This window comes from Mauremys reevesii, linkage group 1, assembly GCF_016161935.1.
Source record: "Mauremys reevesii isolate NIE-2019 linkage group 1, ASM1616193v1, whole genome shotgun sequence".
In the NCBI taxonomy this organism is placed as follows: domain Eukaryota; kingdom Metazoa; phylum Chordata; order Testudines; family Geoemydidae; genus Mauremys; species Mauremys reevesii.
The window spans coordinates 350,007,270-350,029,633 of record NC_052623.1 but is presented as its reverse complement, the minus strand read 5'-3'; the positions used below and the strand labels follow the sequence as shown (position 1 = coordinate 350,029,633).

General features: G+C 44.0%; 1 protein-coding gene across 6 annotated transcripts in view; it reads right to left on the bottom strand.

Annotated features, from left to right (window-relative positions):
• IL2RA (interleukin 2 receptor subunit alpha) overlaps positions 1–21,724 on the bottom strand; it is a 46,749-nt gene extending 25,025 nt beyond the window's left edge. For 5 of the 6 annotated variants that reach the window (XM_039516234.1, XM_039516480.1, XM_039516317.1 and 2 more), the window contains exon 1: positions 21,487–21,724. In XM_039516234.1, coding sequence (XP_039372168.1) covers positions 21,487–21,553 — 67 coding nt within the window. In that variant the 5' untranslated portion in view covers positions 21,554–21,724. Of the gene's footprint in view, positions 1–214; positions 289–21,486 lie in introns of those variants that run through there. The other variant, XM_039516580.1, reaches the window with a different exon arrangement.
• Positions 21,725–22,364: the final 640 nt, after the last annotated feature.

Genomic DNA, 22,364 nt, shown 5'->3' with positions numbered 1-22,364 from the left:
CCCCCCTTCCCGTGCATTGTTCCTAGGTTCTGCGATCTCATAGTTGGTTTGGAAGCTGAAAGAATCACTGCAGAAGTAAACTAATGACATGGGGCCTGATCCTGCTCTCAGTCACCCTGATATAAAGCACGAGCTCCATATAAGGTAATGGAATTAAAAAAAAGAAGGAAAATGATTTAAAATGAGGGTGGGGGAGGAGTTTTAAAGGGCTTACCCCCCGCGACTAAGGGAGATGAAATCCCAGTCCAGATAGAAAGCGGCTGGGAAAATCCAGTCCAAGGTGCCAGTAACATGGGGCTCTCCTTTGAGAACTACATCTTCAGGGAACAGGAAATGATAAAACCTAGGCTGAATGGAAAATGACACCCAGAATATCTGTTCCAGATCAGCGGGGGCTCCCTTTAATGGTCCCTCCACTTTCCACTGAGTGACTGGTGCAGCTGCCTCTCGGGATGGGGCCCTAACCCACTAGATAGCTTCACTCGATCAGGTTCTACCAACTGTGGGTCACAACCCAAAACTGTCAAATCTGCCAAAGGGTCACAGGGCTCTCTGACCTCAGCTTCCCGCTCAGGGCATTGTGACCTGGGGTATGGGGCTGCACCGCTGCTCTGGTTTGGCTCAGTCCCCCACCCATCATGATGCCAAACTAAGGGCAGGTCTACACTGGGGGGGGGGATCGATCTAAGATACGCAACTTCAGCTACGTGAATAGCGTAGCTGAAGTCGAAGTACCTTAGATTGAATTACTTATCGTCCTCACGGCGCGGGATCGACGTCCGCGGCTCCCCATGTCGACTCCGCTACCGCCGTTCGCGTTGGTGGAGTTCCGGAGTCGACAGGAGCGCGTTCGGGGATCGATATATCGTGTCTAGATGAGACGTGATATATCGATCCCCGAGAAATCCATTGCTACCCGCCGATCCGGCCGATAGTGAAGACATACCCTAAGTAGATTGCATTGGGATCCCATGTGCCAGGTTGCAATGCCACTCACACAAATTTGTCTCCGCTAGCTCCTCGTTAGGGGTCTGGAGCAAACCTGAGCGGTGCAACCCCAGAGCAGGGAGCCACATCCAGCCAACCGCGGGGGGACAGGAGCAGTTGGTGTCATGTTCTCCAGTACGGACCAGACGATACCTTCTGCCCTACAACCAGGCAAATACTCCTCTGTCATACTAGCTATCTTGGCTCCCAGATAATCCCCTTGCATGCTCCGCCCCCTACTCCTTTCTCCAGACCCCCCACTTTGCCCCAGGACCCAAAATCTTCCCCACTCCTTTACTCTCTGCCCCACATTGGCCATGCATGGGAGTTACATGTTTTTGGAGGAGCTATTGGTTCACCAGTCCTCCCTTTAACCCCATATCATCCCCCCAATGCACCCCACAACCCTCTGCCCTCCCAATTCCTTCCCCAACCCTCCAGAATCCCCAACTGCTTCCTCACTATGTCCCCCAGGCTCCCCACTATGCCCACTTCACCTCCAGGCCCACAAATCCCCCTCTGCCCCCCATCAATCATGGGAGGAGCTCTGTGTTTTGGGGGCATCTCTCAACTCACTGCCCCTCTCCCCAGTTGCTGGTGGGGGTACCCCAGATATCTCCCTGATGAACCCCTGCTGGGGGGCACATCAGGTCTGAGGGGTATCCTGGGCATGATCTGGGTCACGACAGGCCCACAAGGTTTACAAATGGGCCCTGAGCCCCCAAAAGTTGAGAACTCCTTGTCTAATCTATCTTCGTGTAGTACTGAAGCTCCAAAACAGCAACTAAAATAGGAGCAAAGAATCCTGTGGCACCTTATAGACTAACAGACGTTTTATAGCATGAACTTTCGTGGGTGAATACCCACTTCATTCCGACGAAGTGGGTATTCACCCACGAAAGCTCATGCTACAAAACGTCTGTTAGTCTATAAGGTGCCAAAGGATTCTTTGCTGCTTTTACAGATCCAGACTAACACGGCTACCCCTCTGATACTTGAGCAACTAAAATAGTCCACGGATACCTGCTAATAGCCGATAATGAAGCTCTGGGGTGTTTTTGCCAAGTGTTATAAGAAAGACATCTTGAAAACTCTGCTTTTGAGAAGAGTTCTCAGGTACCTGAGTAGGTCTTTGCTTACTGGGCTCTGAGAAGCCAATCGAGCCCCCTCTTCCATAAACACAGAGGAGCCCATGGCAGTGGAATTGGGACTGTTTGGCTGGGTAGAGGATGCGGAAGAATTTGGGATGCCCAGAAGGGAGTATGGATCTCTTGTGTGCTGCAGAGTTCTGCTCCTTGGAGGCTAATCACCCTCGCTGTTAAAAACTGGTGCCTTATTTCTCATTTGAATTGGTCTGGCTTTAGCTTCCAGCCATTGTCTTTTTCTATGCCTTTCTCCACTCGATTCAACAGCCCTTTTGTACTCAGTATGTTCTCCCTGTGAAGGTACTTATACACCATAATGTCACCCATCATCTCTGACAGATTGTTTACCAAGATCCAGAAAGAGAGAAAGGTCTACATGAGGCAGGAAAATCATCCTAATTTTCCCTTTGATTCAGGGGGAGAATTCTAAGAAGGGGATCCCAGGACAGAGTCCCTTCCAACACACCCTTGAGTCAGTGTGGGATGATTTGCTTCCTGATTTTTTTTCCTTCAGAGTCTGTGGCTGTCAAACCACCACTAAATTAATGTAAAACATCTTTAAACTATATAGTATCAGAGGGGTAGCCGTGTTAGTCTGGATCTGTAAAAGCAACAAAGAATCCTGTGGCACCTTATAGACTAACAGACGTTTTGCAGCATGAGCTTTCGTGGGTGAATACCCACTTCTTCGGATGCATGCACAAAAGCTCATGCTCCAAAACGTCTGTTAGTCTATAAGGTGCCACAGGATTCTTTGTTGCTTAAACTATATAATGTTCAAACCCCAATATTAACCAAAAGCCTTTGTGACTGAAAGGACAGAACTTTCTCTATTCTGGATTTTAATTTCTTCTTCAAGGGTGCTCTAGTGTTAGGGGGGATGAGAAGCCATTGGTTCACAACAGTTTCTTGTGGTGACATAGACTGTAATCCACGATGCACAGTGAAAAGAGTTGACTATTCAAATAGCATCTCAATGGTAAGCAGAGCAGGAGGGAGGCGCGGGGTAGGTGTAGAGAACCGTCATATCACTGAAATCACACCTGAGCCCCAAAATAGGTACATAAATGGCTCTTGCTGCCTAGCCAAGCTTTTGAACATTTTTGGCCTTATATTATTATTACTTTAAAAAAGTATCAGAGGGGTAGCTGTGTTAGTCTGGATCTGTAAAAGCAGCAAATAGTCCTGTGGCACCTTATAGACTAACAGATGTTTTGAAGCATGAGCTTTCGTGGGTGAATACCCACTTCATCGGATGCATGCACAAAAGCTCATGCTCCAAAACGTCTGTTAGTCTATAAGGTGCCACAGGACTCTTTGCTACTTTAAAAAAGATCTCCATACAACATTTTACCGCCCATGCTCCGGTGGTTGCTGCCATTCACTTCATCAGTAGGATTATTAGCAGCAGAGGTTTCTACAAGAGGAGGAAAGGATATTGGGAGAATCCTGATCCTGGGAGTTTTGTCAGTGACTTCAGTGGACTCAGGATTTCACCCCTCGTCTTTAATCCATCAAAGAAGGAATCTGCCTTGCAATCACTGAGTCTCAGCACTGTTTACTCCCACTCCCCAGTAATAAGGGTGATGCTGCTGAATGAATTTCAGAGCCCAGTAAGGTGGAGTGGGTTCGACCCTCCATCCTTTACTCTGAGAGAGAAGCAATGCAGGAGACAGAAGGCTTCATGGTGGCGGGGAATGGCTATCAGGAGCAATAGCTGCGTGATCCCTTCTGGCTGGGCTCAGATCACACCTCTCGATCCTGCCTAGCAGCAGCGCAATGCCAATAACATTACCTCAGTATAGAGGAATATTCATGACCAGTTTCTTTTGTGGTGGCTCCCAAATATGAGGGTCAAAAACACTGTAAAAATTAATTAGAAACCCCATTTTTCCATTTCCTTAGATTCAGACATTATTTTTCAACTTTCCTATTTTGACACCTGTAAATACTGGTAGTTAAAAGGCAATTATTTATCAGGAACAATTTCTAATATTCTGGTTAAGTATTTTATTTTCTTAATGAAATTAAATAAAAATATATTTTACAATTAAACTTGATATCAGCCTCAGTACTTGCATCCCTAATTGTATGGTGTAATGTTGAAAAAACAAAGATAATCCAGCACAGAGTCATTGAACCGGGTAATAGTTACAACAGCCACTAAGCAAAACAATAAAAAACGAGGAGATTCACAGTTATGTCCCCACCCACTGAACAGCAACCAACCAACAACAGCTTATTGTGAGAAAGTGGAGGTTGCAAACCTAAAAATAATTCATCCAGAAAACAAGGACTGTTATGACAGCAGCAAATGATATCCAAATATAATTCTCAGTGACCTAGGATTAATTAAGAATGGGTCATATTAACGCTGGTTGAGAGACAGGATCAGGCTTCTCTATAGACCCACTGTTGGATGAATGCGTTCCCAAATGAGGTTCTGGAATCATTTGCTCTGGGTCCCTGAATCTTGAGAAACTCAAAGATGGGATTCTGGACTTGGAGGGCTGTCTTAGTATGGGGTGCTGTGTTAGGAAGGGCAACTGATTAATTGATGAATCCATTAGAGAGGGAACCTGCCAAGAAGAGGGGGTGATCTGTAGATGGAGGTGCCTTCAGTCAATGTAGGAAGCGAAAGATAAGACAAATGTGGTCAGTGGCTATTTATCTGTAATACTCATTGCAAGTTGCTATGATGAGACTTCCCTACTCACCACCTCCTCCCATTTCCTGTGACAAGAAACAACAATGCAACCCCCTCAGAGGACAAGGGCTAGGATCTCAAACTCCAGACAGCCCTCCATCTTTAATTCTTCTTGCCTTCTATCCCTGACTCCTAAGATGTCCTCTCTGTGTAGATAATCATGGTCTTGCTGACATTACTTCCAGCCATGGAAATCAGTGATTTCTAAACCCAGTGCTATGATGTCATTCTCCAGGTTCCTCTTCTTTACTTTCACTGTCACCTAATGTCTCGCTTTGTTCTTTTCCCTCCCCCTCTCTGTACTCTCCTGCTTTGGTGAAAGCTGAGGGCAAGTGGGCACACAGGAGGAAAGGGAGGAAGAAGGCAAAGAGATCCATTGTGCACAAATGATCTGAACTGTTTTAACGTCTTTAATCCATTGTTAAAGGATTTGCCTTGTATAAACTGGCAGCAGACTGTGGCTTCTAGAGGAGCTGCTGTACCCGAAATAGTTAACCACATGCTTTACCACAGACCGTCAGGGTGATTAAAATTAAAGAGTTATCAGATGAGAGACATTTCGTGAACACATACTCTCACTTTCCCTTAAAGCTAAAAGCACGGTTCCCTCGAGACTTCAAACGCCTCTTTGAAGCAGCTGGTAGATCTCAATCTCACCAAACAGCATTCCAGCCTACATCTCTTTAAGTTCTTAATAAAAACGCACAACATTTAATCTACTCATTGTAAAGGGCAACTGCTCGCTTATCTGGCAGGCAGGTGAGATGCTTGGGGTTCTGCTGAGCCGTCGTGCACAATACTGCACAAAAAAAATGACACTTGTAAGTGATTGTGGACAACACCTCCACCCACTCTTCCACCCAGACCCATAGTGTGGGTGTCATCTTCACCTTGGTTCTCTCTCTGGATCCTCACAGCCGGGCTGTGTCCAGATCTTTCCAAGTCTTCCTGTACAATATCTCTAAGGCCTGGTCCACACTAAAAAGGGGGTTTGAATTAGGGTACGCAAATTCAGCTATGGGAATAGCGTAGCTGAATTCGAAGTACCCTAATTCGAACTACTCACCCGTCCAGACGCGGTGGGGTCGAACTCCGCGGCTCCCCCGTCGACTCCACCACCGCCGTTTGCAGTGCCGGAGTCGACCGCGGCGCTTCTGGAGTTCGAACTATCGCGTCTAGATCAGACGCGATAGTTCGAACTCCGTGAAGTCGAACTCACCGCGTCGACCCGCGCGGTGAGTATGGACCTGCCCTAAGATCCAACCTTTCTTCTCCATCCACACAGCGAAAACTCATCCAGACTCTCAGCATCTCAGAGCATCCTTTTCTGTGGCTTTGACATGCAGTCTTGCCCCACTCATATCCAATCAGAACGCTGCTGTATGGATCATGTTCCTACTTCCTCCCTTTGACCATGTCACCCCTTTCTTTGCTTCCGTCCACCACGTTGCCCTCCTCCATTGCATCAGACATAAACTACTTATCTTCACTTTCATGGCCATGGGTGGTGGGTATCATAGGCTGGGGGAGGCTGAACCTTCCCAAATAGCCAGGTGTGACCCCTGCCCACATGCCACCCCTAATTCCCTTCTTGCTTCCTGCTCTGCGGGCAGCTTTTCCCATGTGCCATGGCCACAGCTGGGGCTGTGCTGCCTGCCCTCCCAGCCCTCCAGGGTCGGGGCCACGCTGCTCACCTCCGAGTGCTCCGGGGCTGGGGGCACTCTGGGGTTGGGGGCGCTAGCCTGGGGCAGGGGCCAGATGCCACAGAGAGAAGGCTCTTGGGGGGGGCAAAGGGATGGGGCTGGGGGGCTAGCCTCCCTGAGCCAGCGGTTCGCCCACCACCCATGTTCATGGCCTGTCATGATTTATCCCCATGCTACCTATCATCTCTGTAAGAACATAAGAATGCCCATACGACCAATGGTCCATCTAGCCCGGTATCTTGTCTTCTGACAGTGGCCGGTGCCACATGCTTCAAAGAGAAAATAAACAGAACAGAGCAGTTTTGAGTGATCCATCCCCTGTTGTCCACTGATTGACCTAGCCTCCATGAATGTATCTAATTCTTTTAAAAACCCAGTTATACCTTTGGCCTTCACAACATCCCGTGACAAAGAGTTCCACAGGCGGATTGTGCGTTGTGTGAAGAAGTACTTCCTTTGGTTTGTTTTACACCTACTGCCTACTGATTTCATCAGGTGACCCCTAGTTCTTGTGTTATATGAAGGGGTGAATATAAACGTCCTTATTCACTTTCTCCATATCACTCATGATTTTATAGACTGCTATCATGCCCCCCCTCTTTGTCATCTCTTTTCTAAGATGAACAGTTCCAGTCTTTTTAATCTCTCTTCATATGGAAGCTGTTCCATACCCCTAATCATTTTTGTTGCTGTTCTCTCTGTACCTTTTCCAGTTCTAATATATATTCTTTGAGATGGGGCTGCCAGAACTTCACACAGTATTCAAAGTGTGGGCGTACCATCCATTTCTGTACTGGTATTACAATATTTTCTGTTTAATTATCTATCTCTTTCCTAATGGTTCCTAACATTCTGTTAGCTTTTTTTGACTGCCACTGCCCATTGAGTGTATGGTTTCAGAGAACTATCCACGATGAGTCCAAAATCTCTTTCTTGAGCGGAAAAAGCCAGTTTGGGCCCCATCGTTTTGTATGTACAGTTGGGATTATGTTTTCCAGTGTGCATTACTTTGCATTTATCAATACTGAAGTGCATCTGACATTTTGTTCCCCAATCACCCAGTTTTGTGAGATCCCTTTGTAAATTTTCACAGACAGCCTTGGACTTAACTATCTTGAGTAATTTTGCATTGTCTGCAAACTTCACTGTGTAGCTCCTATTTCAGATCATTTATGAATACATTGAACAGCACCGCTCCCAGTAAATATCCTTACTGGACCCTACTATTTACCTCTCTCCACTGTGAAAAATGATTATTTATTCCTACCCTTTGTTTCCTACCTTTTAGCAAGTTACCAATCCATTAGAGGACCTTCCCTCTTATCTGCTGACTGCTTAGCTTGCTTAAGAGTCTTTGGTGAAGAACCTTGTCCAAGGCTTTCTGAAAGTCTAAGTACACTATATCGACTGTATCACCCTTGTCCATATGCTTGTTGACACCCTCAGAGAATACTAATATACTATTGAGGCCTGATTTCCCTTGACAAAAGATGTGTTAACTCTTCCCCAATCTGTTCTGTTTATCCATGTGTCTGGTGATGCTGTTCTTTACTGTAGTTTCAACCAATCTCTCTGGTACTAAAGTTAAGCTTACCTGCCTGTAATGTCGGGATTAACTATGGAGCCTATTCTAAATATTGGTGTAACATTAGTTACCCTCCAGTCATCTAGTACAGAGGCTGATTTAAACAATAGGTTACATACCACAGTTAGCAATTCTGCAATTTCATATTTGAGTTCCTTCAGAATTCTAGGGTGAATACCATCTGGTCCCTAAAACAACGAGGAATCCTTGTGGCACCTTAGAGACTAACAAATGTATTTGGGCATAAGCTTTCGTTGGCTAGAACCCACTTCATTAGATGCATGGAGTGGAAAATACAGTAGCAGGTGTATATAGGCATAGGACATGAAAAGATGGGAGTTGCCTTACCAGGTGGGGGGTCAGTGCTAATGAGACAATTCAATTAACAGTAGATAACCAAGGGAGGAAAAATCACTTTTGTAGTGGTAATGAGAGTGGCCCGTTTCAAACAGTTGACAAGAAGGTGTGAGTAACAGTAGGGGAGAATTAGTATGGTAAAATTAGGTTTTCATCACTTTTGTAGTGGTAATGAGGGTGGCTCATTTCAAACAGTTGACATTAGGTCATTACAAAACCTAATTTTACTGAAATAATTTCCCCCTACTGTTACTCACACCTTCTTGTCAACTGTTTGAAATGGGCCACTCTCATTACCACTACAGAAGTGATTTTTCCTCCCTTGGCATTCTACTGTTAATTGAATTGTCTCATTAGCACTGACCCCCACCCACCTGGTAAGGCAACTCCCATCTTTTCATGTCCTATGTCTATATATACCTGCTACTGTATTTTCCACTCCATGCATCTGATGAAGTGGGTTTTAGCCCACGAAAGCTTATGCCCAAATACATTTGTTAGTCTCAAAGGTGCCACAAGGACTCCTTGTTTTTGCTGATACAGACTAACACGGCTACTACTCTGAAACCAGTCAGTATACAATCACTACCCATGGCGCCCACGGGCCATTCTAAATGTGCCTGCGTCCTGGCCGGCAGTCGAGCATCCGCCGAAATGCCACTGAAATTCGGCGGCATTTTGGCGGATGCTTGACTGCCGCCATGGTAGGTTGGGGACCACTGCCTAAGCACAATGTGGTCCATAATCGGGGCTCCTAGGTGCTAGGGTAGTACAAATAAACAATAATAATAATGAATAATAATGATTGTACACTCGATATTGCTCATCTGCAAAGGGAACTCACACCTTGTCAACTGTCTGTAATGGGCCACTCCCTTTCCACTTCAAAAGTTATTTCTCCTCCCTTCGTATCCTGCTGTTAATTGATTTATCTCGTTAGACTGACCTAACACTTGGTAAAGCAACCCACATTCTTTCGTGTATTTATATCTGCTCCTGTATCCTTTACTTCTTACATCTGATGAAGTGGGTTCTAGCCCACAAAAGCTTATGCCCAAATAAATTTGTTAGTCTCTAAGGTGCTACAAGAACGCCTTGTTTTTTATTATTTGAATATTGGGCCTACAGAGCACCCATTGTTTTTGGCATGTGGGTGCATTACAGATTTAAACTAGCTGCAATTTATAATTCTAATCAGACAAGTGAGGATAAGAATTCCATTGTGTGTTCCCCTTGGTAATCCTCCAAAGCCTATTTTGAGTAAAGGAAGCAAAATTCTCAGGGTTTCTATGTTTTCTCTTTTATTCCTATGCCATGTATGCTACATATGCCTTAGTTTTTAATGTTGACATTTCTCAGCTGGTTGGGACTTAATGTGAATAGTTCTGATTTGGTATTTTGTGAAAATCTACATACTTAACAACGTGGCATTTCCTAAACATACTAAATACAATATGGTTATTAATGCATTTTTCATTGTTCTTTTATAGTCTTTCTAACCTAATATTCAAGGCGCAAGAGGGGTGAGGTAATATCTTTTATTGAACCAACTTCTGTTGGTGACAGAGAGAAGCTTTTCAGCCATACAGAGATCTTTTTAGCTCTATGTGGCTCGAAAGAGTGTTTTTCTTACCGACAGAAGTTGGCCAATAAAAAAATATTACCTCACCTACCTTGTCTCTCTAATATCCTGGAACGGACACTGCATAGAACATTCTATTCAGTCCCATCAGCAGTTCTATTAGGATGGCATCTAGAATGGTTGGAATTTTTCTTGAGAAGAAATGCCTCAGGAAAGGCTTTTACTCTTTGGTCAGAACTAGGGGAATGGAATGATACCCAAATGTTACAAAAGAAAAGTTATCTGTACTTTGTCAAACCTCAAGTATTTTAATTCTAGGTTTTTGAGACATTTCAGGTCATTTCTGGTTCACAAATTTTAAGGGCAGAAAGAACCATTAGATCATCTACCCTGACTCTCTGTATACCACAGGCCATAGAATTTAATCTCATTACTCCTGTATTGAGCCCATTGACGTGTATTTGATTAAAGCTTATCTAGTTGATAATTAATTGACTCACTAATAATGCTCAGGCATCAAGTCTAAGGCATCACACGGAGTCACACAGCATGTTGCTTGGAAGATTATCAAGCATCCATGTACATTTTGGTGCATTTATACTGGAAATTATTATTTCACAATATACAAAAGTTATGTTACAGCCCTTTGAAAAAAGTCACTGGTTCTTGACATACCCTTACTGCCCTGTAAAGCTGTTATGTTATGTCTGGGATTTCTTTGTTTGCTTTTGACTGCATTGTTCATATGTTTCAGAACATACCAATGCACAATGAATGCTGGAGGAAGGACTTTTGCTTTAGGACTTTAGAAGGATCTTTCAACTTTTTGGGTTGAACAAGTTGGTCCACTGGACCTGACATACTCTCAAATTAGTAAGAAGCTCTTTGAAAAAGTACCTGTCTCCTACACTATTTTATGGCTAATACTTACATATAAGGAATAGTAGAGGCTATTACCTCTTAATGATAATGATCTCTCAGTTTCATAGGGCCTTTAATCCAAATGAATCCCAAAGTAGTTTACTCCTTTTACTGATTTGTACAAATTACACATCCATTTCTCCTATTACATAGTTATCTACCTAATCTATTTCATTTTTCATTTCCTTGGGTGAAACGTGCCAATAGTTGAGCAGTGTAAAGTTACACTAACAACAGATTGGGACAGGAAGTGAAGATTAACTCAAGTTGGATTTAGAAGGGAAATTTAGGTATGCTGAATGTATTTAGCTATATTCAGATTTGATTAGGACATTGAAGCTAACTCCTCTGCTCTTGCATAAGTGCCATGGGACTTTTAATGGTCATAACCACCACTTTGTAGCTTATTCAATAGATGTTAATGCCAGGAGCTCATTGTCTGCTAACACCATGATGCTGTCTAAGAGGAAAGAGTGACATCTCAGTACCAACATCACTTCCTTTAGCACTTGGTTCTTTCCCAGAAGTTCCCCATCCAGGTATACTGTTGAGTTGTCCCAAAACTTATTAGTTGTTGAAATCTGATAAGATCATGGCTTCCGAGTGTTTGCCAATTGCGTGGCTACTTCATATTAATATTCGAGTTAGAAGACTGGTTTGATACAGGAATCCAGACAGAAATTCAACCATTTTTTACCAAAATAGGTGAGAGGGGAAATTTGATATGTGTATTTATAGTACTAGGTAGACACAACATAGTGAGTCAGATGCCATGGTAATCTGAACTCAGAATTTGCTTTTTTTTTCCCTTCTGTGGGTTTGTGACACTAGCTTTGACATGGGGTTTGATGCAGAATATAAACCTGTAACATACAAATAATAATATATGGAGATATACCTATCTCATAGAACTGGAAGGGACCCTGAAAGGTCATCACGTCCTGCCTTCACTAGCAGGACCAAGTACTGATTTTGCCCCAGATCCCTAAGTGGCCCCCCTTTTGGATTGAGTTTACAACCTTGGGTTTAGCAGGCCAATGCTAAAACCACTGGGCTATCCCTTCCCCTACAGAATAGGACATTTTTTTCCCTGAGTACATGAGTGACATGGAAGGGAACAGTAGTAGGCTGGCAGCTCTGAATGACACAGAAATTGTTGGAGAAAGCAACACAGCAGACAGAGACAGTTCAGAAGTGAAGAAAACCTTCCCGAGAGCTAGCAAAAACTCAACCCTGTATCAAAATCCAGAGATTCCCACAAAAAGCTACCGCATGAGCTCATTCCACCAAGGGGTTTGATGCTGTTTCTGAAACGATATCATCTCTAGATGGTATCCAACAATTGAAACTGACCTGTGAAGAGGAGAACTGATACCCATCTGCTGGACTGAAATGGTAACTATTGTGCTCCAGCTTTGAAAACTTTTCCCAACTATTTTTAATCTAAAAGTAAAAAATGGGTGTCTGTTCTGTCTTTGCAACTTTCCCCCCCTGAAGTTGTTTTATTTTATTGTCATTTGTTATGTATACAGGTAAGTTAGAAATGAATCTGAGCTGTGACGTTTGGGTCCAGTTCAAAAGTTCCCTGAAGTTTGGGAGTGTTTGTATCTGGGGTTTTGGATCATGTGTGTTGTAAACACATGTAGTACAGTACTTAACAAAATCTCATAAGAAGACAAGATCCTTTCCTCAAGAAGTTTACAATCTAACTAACACAAATAAAAAACAAATGAAAAAATCAGGCATAGGCATGGTGAACAGGACCAGAAAGGAGATCAGCATTGAAAGGCTAGGAGAAACCTACAGTTCCTTGCAGTATAGAAGAGACAGGTCTCAATTGTAATGACTATATAGATGCTTCTTTATTCAGTTTTCTGTCCCTAGATAGACCCTGTAGTTCAGGCTCTCTAGCTCATGGACTAACTAAACATGACAGGCCTGATTCACCATTGCCTGATACCTTGTGTCATCACTTAAACTGTACAAAGTGGTACCCTTTGGGCGTGAAATGCCACCACCAGCATACATGAGTGAAGGCATGTGACTTGGTAGTATTTGACATGCACTTTGCAGAGCTATACATGATTCCAGAAAATCCTGCTCAGTTTGTGCTGCTGAGTATCACTACGTATAGTGTCCCTCACTCCTATCCTGTGCTAAGCAGCCATGCCAGGGACCACTGACCACAGGGCAGATTTTTTAAAAGGGACGCTAAGGGAGAGAGGGAGAGTACTCAATATGCAGTCAAGAGGGAAATTGTTCCAAGCACAGAGAGCTGTGTGGAAAAGGCACAAAGCAAAAGATGGGAGAATTTATTTTCTAGTCTGTCTTTTTTGGTTCTTCTACCCCTCTGATCATTGTGGTAAAAACCAAAGAGCTTGTCCTTCTCCGGGGCAACTGCTGAGTACATTGCAGTAGCAGCATACTCATTTGGCATTGAATAGATCGTGTGAGCAGCACATTATTTTGGTGCATGGGCATTTTCAGTTTTGAATAGACTTGACCACATTTTTACTCAGATGTGGCCTTTGTAACATTGGCCTCATCTGTGTTCATGCTCACAGGTAAAGGTCACTCTGCTAAGAAGGAGATTTGGCTATTAAAAGCGTTTGCGTGCACACAGATTCAAATCCTATTCTTTGGCATTAACCTCCCCAATTTTGGGTTTTGGTTGGGTTTTTTGGAGGGGGGAAAGAGGGGTGTAATAGAACATTATCTATGAGAGGAATTATCATAGAATCATAGAATATCAGGGTTGGAAGGGACCTCAGGAGGTCATCTAGTCCAACCCCCTGCTCAAAGCAGGACCAATTCCCAACTAAATCATCCCAGCCAGGGCTTTGTCAAGCCTGACCTTAAAAACCTCTACGGAAGGAGATTCCACCACCTCCCTAGGGAACCCATTCCAGTGCTACACCACCCTCCTAGTGAAAAAGTTTTTCCTAATATCCAACCTAAACCTCCCCCACTGCAACTTGAGACCATTACTCCTTGTTCTGTCATCTGCTACCACTGAGAACAGTCTAGATCCATCCTCTTTGGAACCCGCTTTCAGGTAGTTGAAAGCAGCTATCAAATCCCCCCTCATTCTTCTCTTCTGCAAACTAAACAATCCCAGTTCCCTCAGCCTCTCCTCATAAGTCATGTGCTCCAGCCCCCTAATAATTTTTGTTGCCCTCCGCTGGACTCTTTCCAATTTTTCCACATCCTTCTTGTAGTGTGGGGCCCAAAACTGGACACAGTACTCCAGATGTGGCCTCACCAATGTCGACTAGAGGGGAATGATCACGTCCCTCAATCTGCTGGCAATGCCCCTACTTATAAAGCCCAAAATGCTGTTAGCCTTCTTGGCAACAAGGGCACACTGTAGACTCATATCCAGCTTCTCGTCCACTGTAACCCCTAGGTCCTTTTCTGCAGAACTGCTGTCTAGCCATTCGGTCCCTAGTCTGTAACAGTGAATGGGATTCTTCCGTCCTAAGTGCAGGACTCTGCACTTGTCCTTATTGAACCTCATCAGCTTTCTTTTGGCCCAATCCTCTAATTTGTCTAGGTCCCTCTGTATCCTATCCCTACCCTCCAGCGTATCTACGACTCCTCCCAGTTTAGTGTCATCTGCAAACTTGCTGAGGGTGCAGTCCACGCCATCCTCCAGATCATTAATGAAGATATTGAAAAAAAACAGCCCCAGGACCGACCCTTGGGGCACTCCGCTTGATACCGGCTGCCAACTAGACATGGAGCCATTGATCACTGCCCGTTGAGCCCGACGATCTAGCCAGCTTTCTATCCACCTTATAGTCCATTCATCCAGCCCATACTTCTTTAACTTGCCGGCAAGAATACTGTGGGAGTCCGTATCAAAAGCTTTGCTAAAGTCAAGGAATAACACATCCACTGCTTTCCCCTCATCCACAGACCAAGTTATCTCCTCATAGAAGGCAATTAGGTTAGTCAGGCATGACTTGCCCTTTGTGAATCCATGCTGACTGTTCCTGATCACTTTCCTCTCCTCTAAGTGCTTCAGAATTGATTCCTTGAGGACCTGCTCCATGACTTTTCCAGGGACTGAGGTGAAGCTGACTGGCCTGTAGTTCCCTGGATCCTCCTTCTTCCCTTTTTTAAAGATGGGCACTACATTAGTCTTTTTCCAGTCATCTGGGACCTCCCCCGTTCGCCAAGAGTTTTCAAAGATACTCTGGGTGACAAACATACGGCCAGAATATATGGGTGGTTGGGGAATACATGATCCAACCTTGGATAATACTGAAAAAAACTATGAATCACACTAGTTTGGTTTGAAATGGTAGGGAAAAAAGTCTAAGAACCATGCCCGAGTGATGTCCACCTCACAACAATAATCAGTCATTTGTTTTTTCACTGGCAGTCTTAGCAGGGAGAGCAAGGATTGAACAAGCATTATTCATTAGTATGTAATTATACCTTGCCATTTTACAAAATTGAGAGTAAAGCATCTTCCCTGACCTAGAGGGCTGAAGCTTTAAAAATGAGACGATAAAGAAAAGCCAGCAGTGCAGGGCGGTGCTGACGTGAGGAGATCATTGGTGAAGAGAAGAAAGGGGGACGGAATGGGTTGTGAGGAAGGATTTGAACCAGGTGAGCGGAAATCTGGCAAACAAGAATGGGAAATTGTTTTAAAGTTCACAGCCAGGCCTGGGAGATGAAGGCAAAGGGCAGGAAGAGACAGAAAGCCGGTGAAGGAATTCGAGGGGTGGAGAGGGCTGACAGTGCAGTGGAACAGGTTTTAGTAGCAGAGTTTTGGACTGACTGGAGGGGAGAAACAAGGAGGCTAGAGAGGAGGTTACAGTTATCAAGGCGAGCGTGACCAAAGTCATGGGCATGTGTTTTTAACAATGGAACTTTAGTGAGAGACTGGATATGGGGTTAGAAGGAAAGAGATGAGTCAGAGACGATACCATGATCATGAGCTTGGGAGACGGCAAGGTGACATGATAAGGGAAGTGGAAGAAGAGGATTACACTGGATAATAAGAAACTGGAGTACACTTAGGCCCTAATGAGGCAAGAGGAAATTTCTTTATCTCGAAGTGGAGATATCGTAGAGAGTCCCTGTCTGTAGCAACGTCTACCTTTCCTAGACCATCAGACCATGGGGTTGGCAGTCTTTTAGTACAGAGCAAGGGGTATTTTTATATTGGGCATTTACTTGATAAGGGCTGCTGCAACTGGGAGTCCAAGGGGTTGCTATACAGTAGTTTGCTCTCTGGTCAGCCTAGTGAGGACTTTGTGCATGTGCTTGATGATTTAACATTGTATGTAACATCCAGATACCGTGGTGATGGGCATTGTATACAGATACATACGTTGTGTATACATTTCTGAGAACTGGTACTCTACAGTTTAAATTAAATTCTCAATTTTTTATTTTAGTCCTTCCTGGGTATGAGCCACACTTCAATACAGTATATTAAAATTCAAAGGGGTCTTGACAAATTGGAGCACTGGGCTATGGACAACAAAATGAAATTCAACAAAGACAAATATAAGGTGCTACATTTAGGGAAGAGAAACCAAATATACAAATACAGAATCGAGGATAACTGACTTGGCAGCAGCATTGCCGAGAAGCATCTGGGAGTTGTGATGGATCACAAGCTCAACATGAGTCAACAATGTGATGCTGTGGCAAAAAAAAATGCAATTTTGTATTACATTAACAGAGGCATAGCATGCAAGTCACAGGAGGTGATAACACCGCTTCGCTCAGCACTGGCGAGGCCTCAGCTGGAGTACTGTGTCCAATTTTGGTCACCGCTGTATAGCAAGGATGTAGAGAAACTGGAAAGGGTCCAGAGGCGAGTGACAAAGATGATCAAAGGGATGGAATGCAAGTCATACGAGCAAAGGCTGAGGACCTGGGTATGTTTAGTTTGGAAAAAGGGAGATTAAGAAGGGACATGATCGCAGTCTTCAAATACTTGAAAGACTGCCATAAAAAAGATTGAGAAAAATTGTTCTCTCTTGCCACAGAGGGCAGGATAAGAGGCAACAGGTTCGAACTCCAGCAGAGCAGATCTCAGGAGAAACTTCCTAATGGTAAGAACAGTAGCACAATGGAACAAACTGCCTAGGGAAGTTGTGGAATCTCCTTCACTGAAGGTTTTCAAAAAGAGGCTGGAGCCATCTGTCTTGGATGGCTTAGACATAACAAATCCTGCATTTGGCAGGGGATCAAACCAGATGACCCTTGCGGTCCCTTCTAGCCCTATGGTTGTATGATTCTATGATTTTCTATTAATCTAGGATGATTAGTTGGATGGCAAGCTCTTTGTACAGCACCTAGCACAATGGGGTCCTGGTGTGTGTCTGGGGCATCTAAGTGCTATCACAACACAAACAATAAATAAGAAGAAGGTAAGAGACAGTAGCCTGGTCTACACTACGCGTTTAAACCGGTTTTAGGAGCGTAAAACCGATTTAACGCCACAACCGTCCACACTAGGAGGCACCTTATATCGATTTTAATGGCTCTTTAAACCGGTTTCTGTACTCCTCCCTAACGAGAGGAGTAACGCTAGTATCGGTATTACCATATCGGATTAGGGTTAGTGTGGCCGCTGATCGACGGTATTGGCCTCCGGGCGGTATCCCACAGTGCACCAGTGACCGCTCTGGACAGCAATCTGAACTCGGATGCAGTGGCCAGGTAGACAGGAAAAGCCCCGCGAACTTTTGAATATTTCCTGTTTACCCAGCGTGGAGCTCTGATCAGCACGGGTGATGATGCAGTTAATCAGTGATCGCTGTAAGGGCAGGCAAATCTGTTCTATCAGCGCTCCGTTACAGAAGACGACATTCAAAATCATTTTTTAAAATATCTCCAGACAGATGCCATAGCAGGGACTCAGCGCACTGCTGAGTGACAAGCGTAACGGAAAGCCAAAGAATCAAATGGACGCTCATGGACTGGAGGACTCAAGCTATCCCACAGTTCCTGCAGTCTCTGAAAAGCATTTGCATTCTTGGCTGAGCTCCAAATGCTTCTAGGGTCAAAAACAGTGTCCGCAGTGGGTCAGGGCATAGCTCGGCAATTTACGCACCCCCCCCACCCACCCCCAGAAGTGAGAGGGAAAATAATCCTCTCTTGACTCTTTTACATGTCACCCTATCTTTACTGAATGCTGCAGATAGATGCGATGGTGCAGCACTCAACACCAACATCCTTGCTCCCCCCACGCTATGGCTGACTGATGGTACAATACGACTGGTATCTGTCCTCGTCATCAGCCTATTGGCACATGGGGCAGTGCAAAAGGACTGGTAACCATGATGACCAGCATCTGTTAGGTCGATCAAGGGCGCCTGGTCCTAATTTTTCCTGGTAGATGGTGCAATATGGCTGATAACCATCGTCGTCATAGCAACAGGGGGCTGAGCTCCATCAGCCCCCACCCTTCATGTGTAAAGAAAAGATTCAAGTGCCCCTGAACTAGCAGAGGGATGCTGGGCTCCTCTCCTACACACTCCTTACTGTCCTGTCTGGACTATCATAGCAGCTGGAGGCTGCCTTCCACTCATATCTCACTAACAAATCACTGTGTCTTATTCCTGCATTCTTTATTACTTCATCACACAAGTGGGGGGACAATGCTACGGTAGCCCAGGAAGGCTGAGGGAAGAACGGAATCAACAGGTGGGGTTGTTGCAGGAGCACCCCCTGTGAATAGAATACAGCTCATAATTTCTGCAGGATCTGACACAGAGCAGCTGTGCTCTTTGGTTCTATGATACAGTGGTTCTCTAGTACACTTGCCCATATTCTAGGCAGGACTGATTCTATTTTTAGATACCAAAAAGGAGGGATTGACTCAGGGAGTCATTCCCAATTTTGGCTTTTGCGCCCCTGGCTAAGAGCAGCCAGGGGCACTTATGACAGCAGCAAATGGAACAGTGCAAAAGGACTGGTAGCCACGATCATCTTATTACCAATTTATGGTATGGTAGATGGTACAATATGGCTGATAACCATCTCTGCTATCATGCAAAAGCATGCTGCTGTGTAGCGCTGCTGAATCGCCTCTGTGAGCGGCATCTAGTACACATATGGTGACAGTCACAAAAGGCTAAACAGGCTCCATGATTGCCATGCTATGGCATCTTCCAGGGCAATCCAGGGAAAAAAGGCATGAAATGCTTGTCTGCCGTTGCTTTCCCAGCGGAAGGAGTGACTGACGACATTTACCCAGAACCACCCGCGACAATGATTTTTGCCGCATCAGGCACTGGGATCTCAACCCGGAAATTCAAAGGGGCGGGGGAGGCTGCGGGAACTATGGGATAGCTACGGAGTAGCTACCCACAGTGCAATGCTCCAGAAATCGACGCTAGCCTCGGACCGTGGACGCACACCACCGATTTAATGTGTTTAGTGTGGCCACGCACACTCGATTTTATACAATCTGTTTTGTTAAACCAGTTTATGTAAATTCGGAATAATCCCGTAGTGTAGACGTACCCAGTATGTCCAATGAACCAGAAGACAGGAGACATGGGTTCTCTCTGCCCCTGCTGTACTGTGCAACTTAAATAAGTGAATGATCTCTCTCTGCCTCAGACTCTTCATCTATAAAATGAGGGAAATGAAGTTTGCCCACATTCTGGAAAGCTCTTTGAGAGCCACAGATGAAAAGTGCGATATGAGAACTAAGTATTTTTATTTTCATTCCCCGTCCAGAAATGTTCATTATTGACAGCGTATTTGCCCAGAAACCCTGTGCTATATGAACTGTGCAACAGAATTTATTTTATTACATTGATCTGCCATACTGGGAGAACTGGAAAATCAAAGGATAAATGTGGTGCCGCGGGTACTGTAGGCGCAGTGATTACAAAGAGACATTGTCAAGTTTGGCCCATAATTTGGCCTATCCTCTTTTAGCTCTATGCATTTGCAAGACTCCTTACTGTCCTTTACATGTTCCCCATAAGAAAGAAAACAACACACTAACACCCGCAGTACTCAGAGACAATCCTACAATATCTAAACTGGAGGGGAAAAGATTGTGGTAAAGAGTTAGTTCCGTTTCAAAGGCCATTATTATAAAAAGAATAACAAAATGAAGTTAAAAATCATGAAAGTATCGGGACAGGCATTCATAGTAAGTACAGGAAGCGAAGGAAAGAGGGGGTGTAACACAGGAGAGATAACTATATGGAAATATCTTAAGTTAGTCTTCTATATTTATAAATTCATCACAGAATTCAATTGCAGAATTCAGTATGAAGTGTTACACACCCCTCAGTTTTTCCATGATTCTAAGAAAGGCTTCTGATAAATGCAGCTCTCAGTGTGTACTCTCACCGTGTGTACTCTCCCAGGGCACAGTAATACAGAGAACATGATACACAGGACTTGACTCATCCCCGAACTGACTCCATTTACATACCTCCTGCTGAACATTTCACAGTGAGACTGTCACATTCCTCATTTAAAATCATGCAAGGGACGCTGGCATTTCATTTTGCCATTACAATGTCTCCATTTAATAAAAAGATGCAGATGTTTCAATGCATTATTCTTTGAAGATAAAATTGCCTGGAGATTAAACGTTTTGTTTATGAGTAGATTGGGACAACAGCCAGGTCAGGTTGTTCCATTATATACAATACAATCGCCTCTCAAAATTACAATTGCTGTGGTACAATTTCAGTACCCAGTGCTGGATGTGAGCAATTAGCAATGAAGTCTTCAGTTCGTCTGAGTTTCTTTCCCATGAAAGAATTTCTTTCTGAATTTCTTACCCGGCTCTTACCTCTGAAGTTGGAAATCCTTGGGGTGTTTAGAATAGAAATATCCCAGGTACTGACATTACAATTTATAGACATCTTTGCATTCAAACATACTAATTCAGACTCAAACACAGATACCAATTACTTATATTCAGACAATTTCTTAGTGTAAGTGAATACCCGAACAGGTAATACTAATATAAACCTGTAGTGCGTGGTGAATGGTTAATCTAATTTCTTCTAGAATGAATAGGTAGCATTTATTAAAGGGGTGAAAAAGCATAATTGGTATTAATCACATCTGCAGCAAACCTTGATTATATATCCGCTACTAGCAAGTACACCAAAGTCACTTGCAAGTTATCTGAGGAGATCATTGACATTTCAATTTCTATTTTTATATTTCCTAAAGTTTCATGCAAAATGGAAAAAAAAATGCATAGAGCTACTTGCGCTAGAAGAGTGCTTAGTATTCCTTTGATCTGCCCACTGTTCCAGTGATGGGTTAGAAGAGTCATCTGTTACTCAGACAAATGGTCCCACTCTGGATTGTCTCCAGTTGATGGTTTGTGGGCACATTTCTCATGCTTCCTTAGAATACAAAGGTCCTTTAATCTACTAACCTCTTGCCTTACCTTAAAGCAGTCAGCGTGTCAGTAACCTACATCAAAGCAACCAAGCAATAGTAAACCTGGTTTTATTTTCCAGAAAGCAGCGATGATCTCTTACCATTTCCATGTCCATCTGCCTCTCCGGATCTGAGCAAGCCCCACAAGAAAAGAAAAATGAGCTCCATGTAACCTGTTCACGTATTTTCAACGCAACACTGATGAGGAGGAGGTTTTTAAAAGGTTATGGGGCTTTTGGTGAATCAATGATCTGTCAATTGCACTATGACAGAAAAAGGGATAGGCATTTGGAGGGTGCAGTTAGGACATTTCTCTCTGGCCAGCATATCATCCCTTTGCTGTCTAGATCTGTGCGAGAGAATGAAACTAATGATGTGTGATACAGTTTTGCTGTGGTGTGTAGGAAGTGGTTGATAGGTAGGTGGCTCTTATGTGCACTCTCAGCTTCATTTCAATTGTCAGTCAGAAGGGTGGGGAAAAGCTTCAGCTGCCAGGTTTGGACACTTACCCCCCAAATGGAAAATTCTGTCCCTTTTAGGGTGACCAGACAGCAAATGTGAAAAATCAGGACAGGAGGTCGGGGGGGTAATAGGAGCCTATATAAGAAAAAGACCCCAAAATTGGGACTGTCCCTATAAAATCGGGACATCTGGTCACCCTAGTCCCTTTGGATTTAACTACGGAGAGGAAAAGCAAACTCTGTTCACTATGACAGGAGCTGGATGGTACCTGGTTTTCTGGTGTGTGAGAACTGAGTTCATATACCATACTGTCAGTTACAATTATAAGGAGGAAAAGCACCCCCAGGACATGTCAGGTTGGCTTTGCGGTGGTGTTTTTCTGCTAGCAAGAAGAACACTTGGAAAACTGCAGTGCCAATTTGTATGGCTCTTTTTTAATGTAATGTCTACATGTGATGGGTGAACTTCCAAAGTACTGGAAGATCAATTTGAATAAACATCTGTTGATAGGACTAGC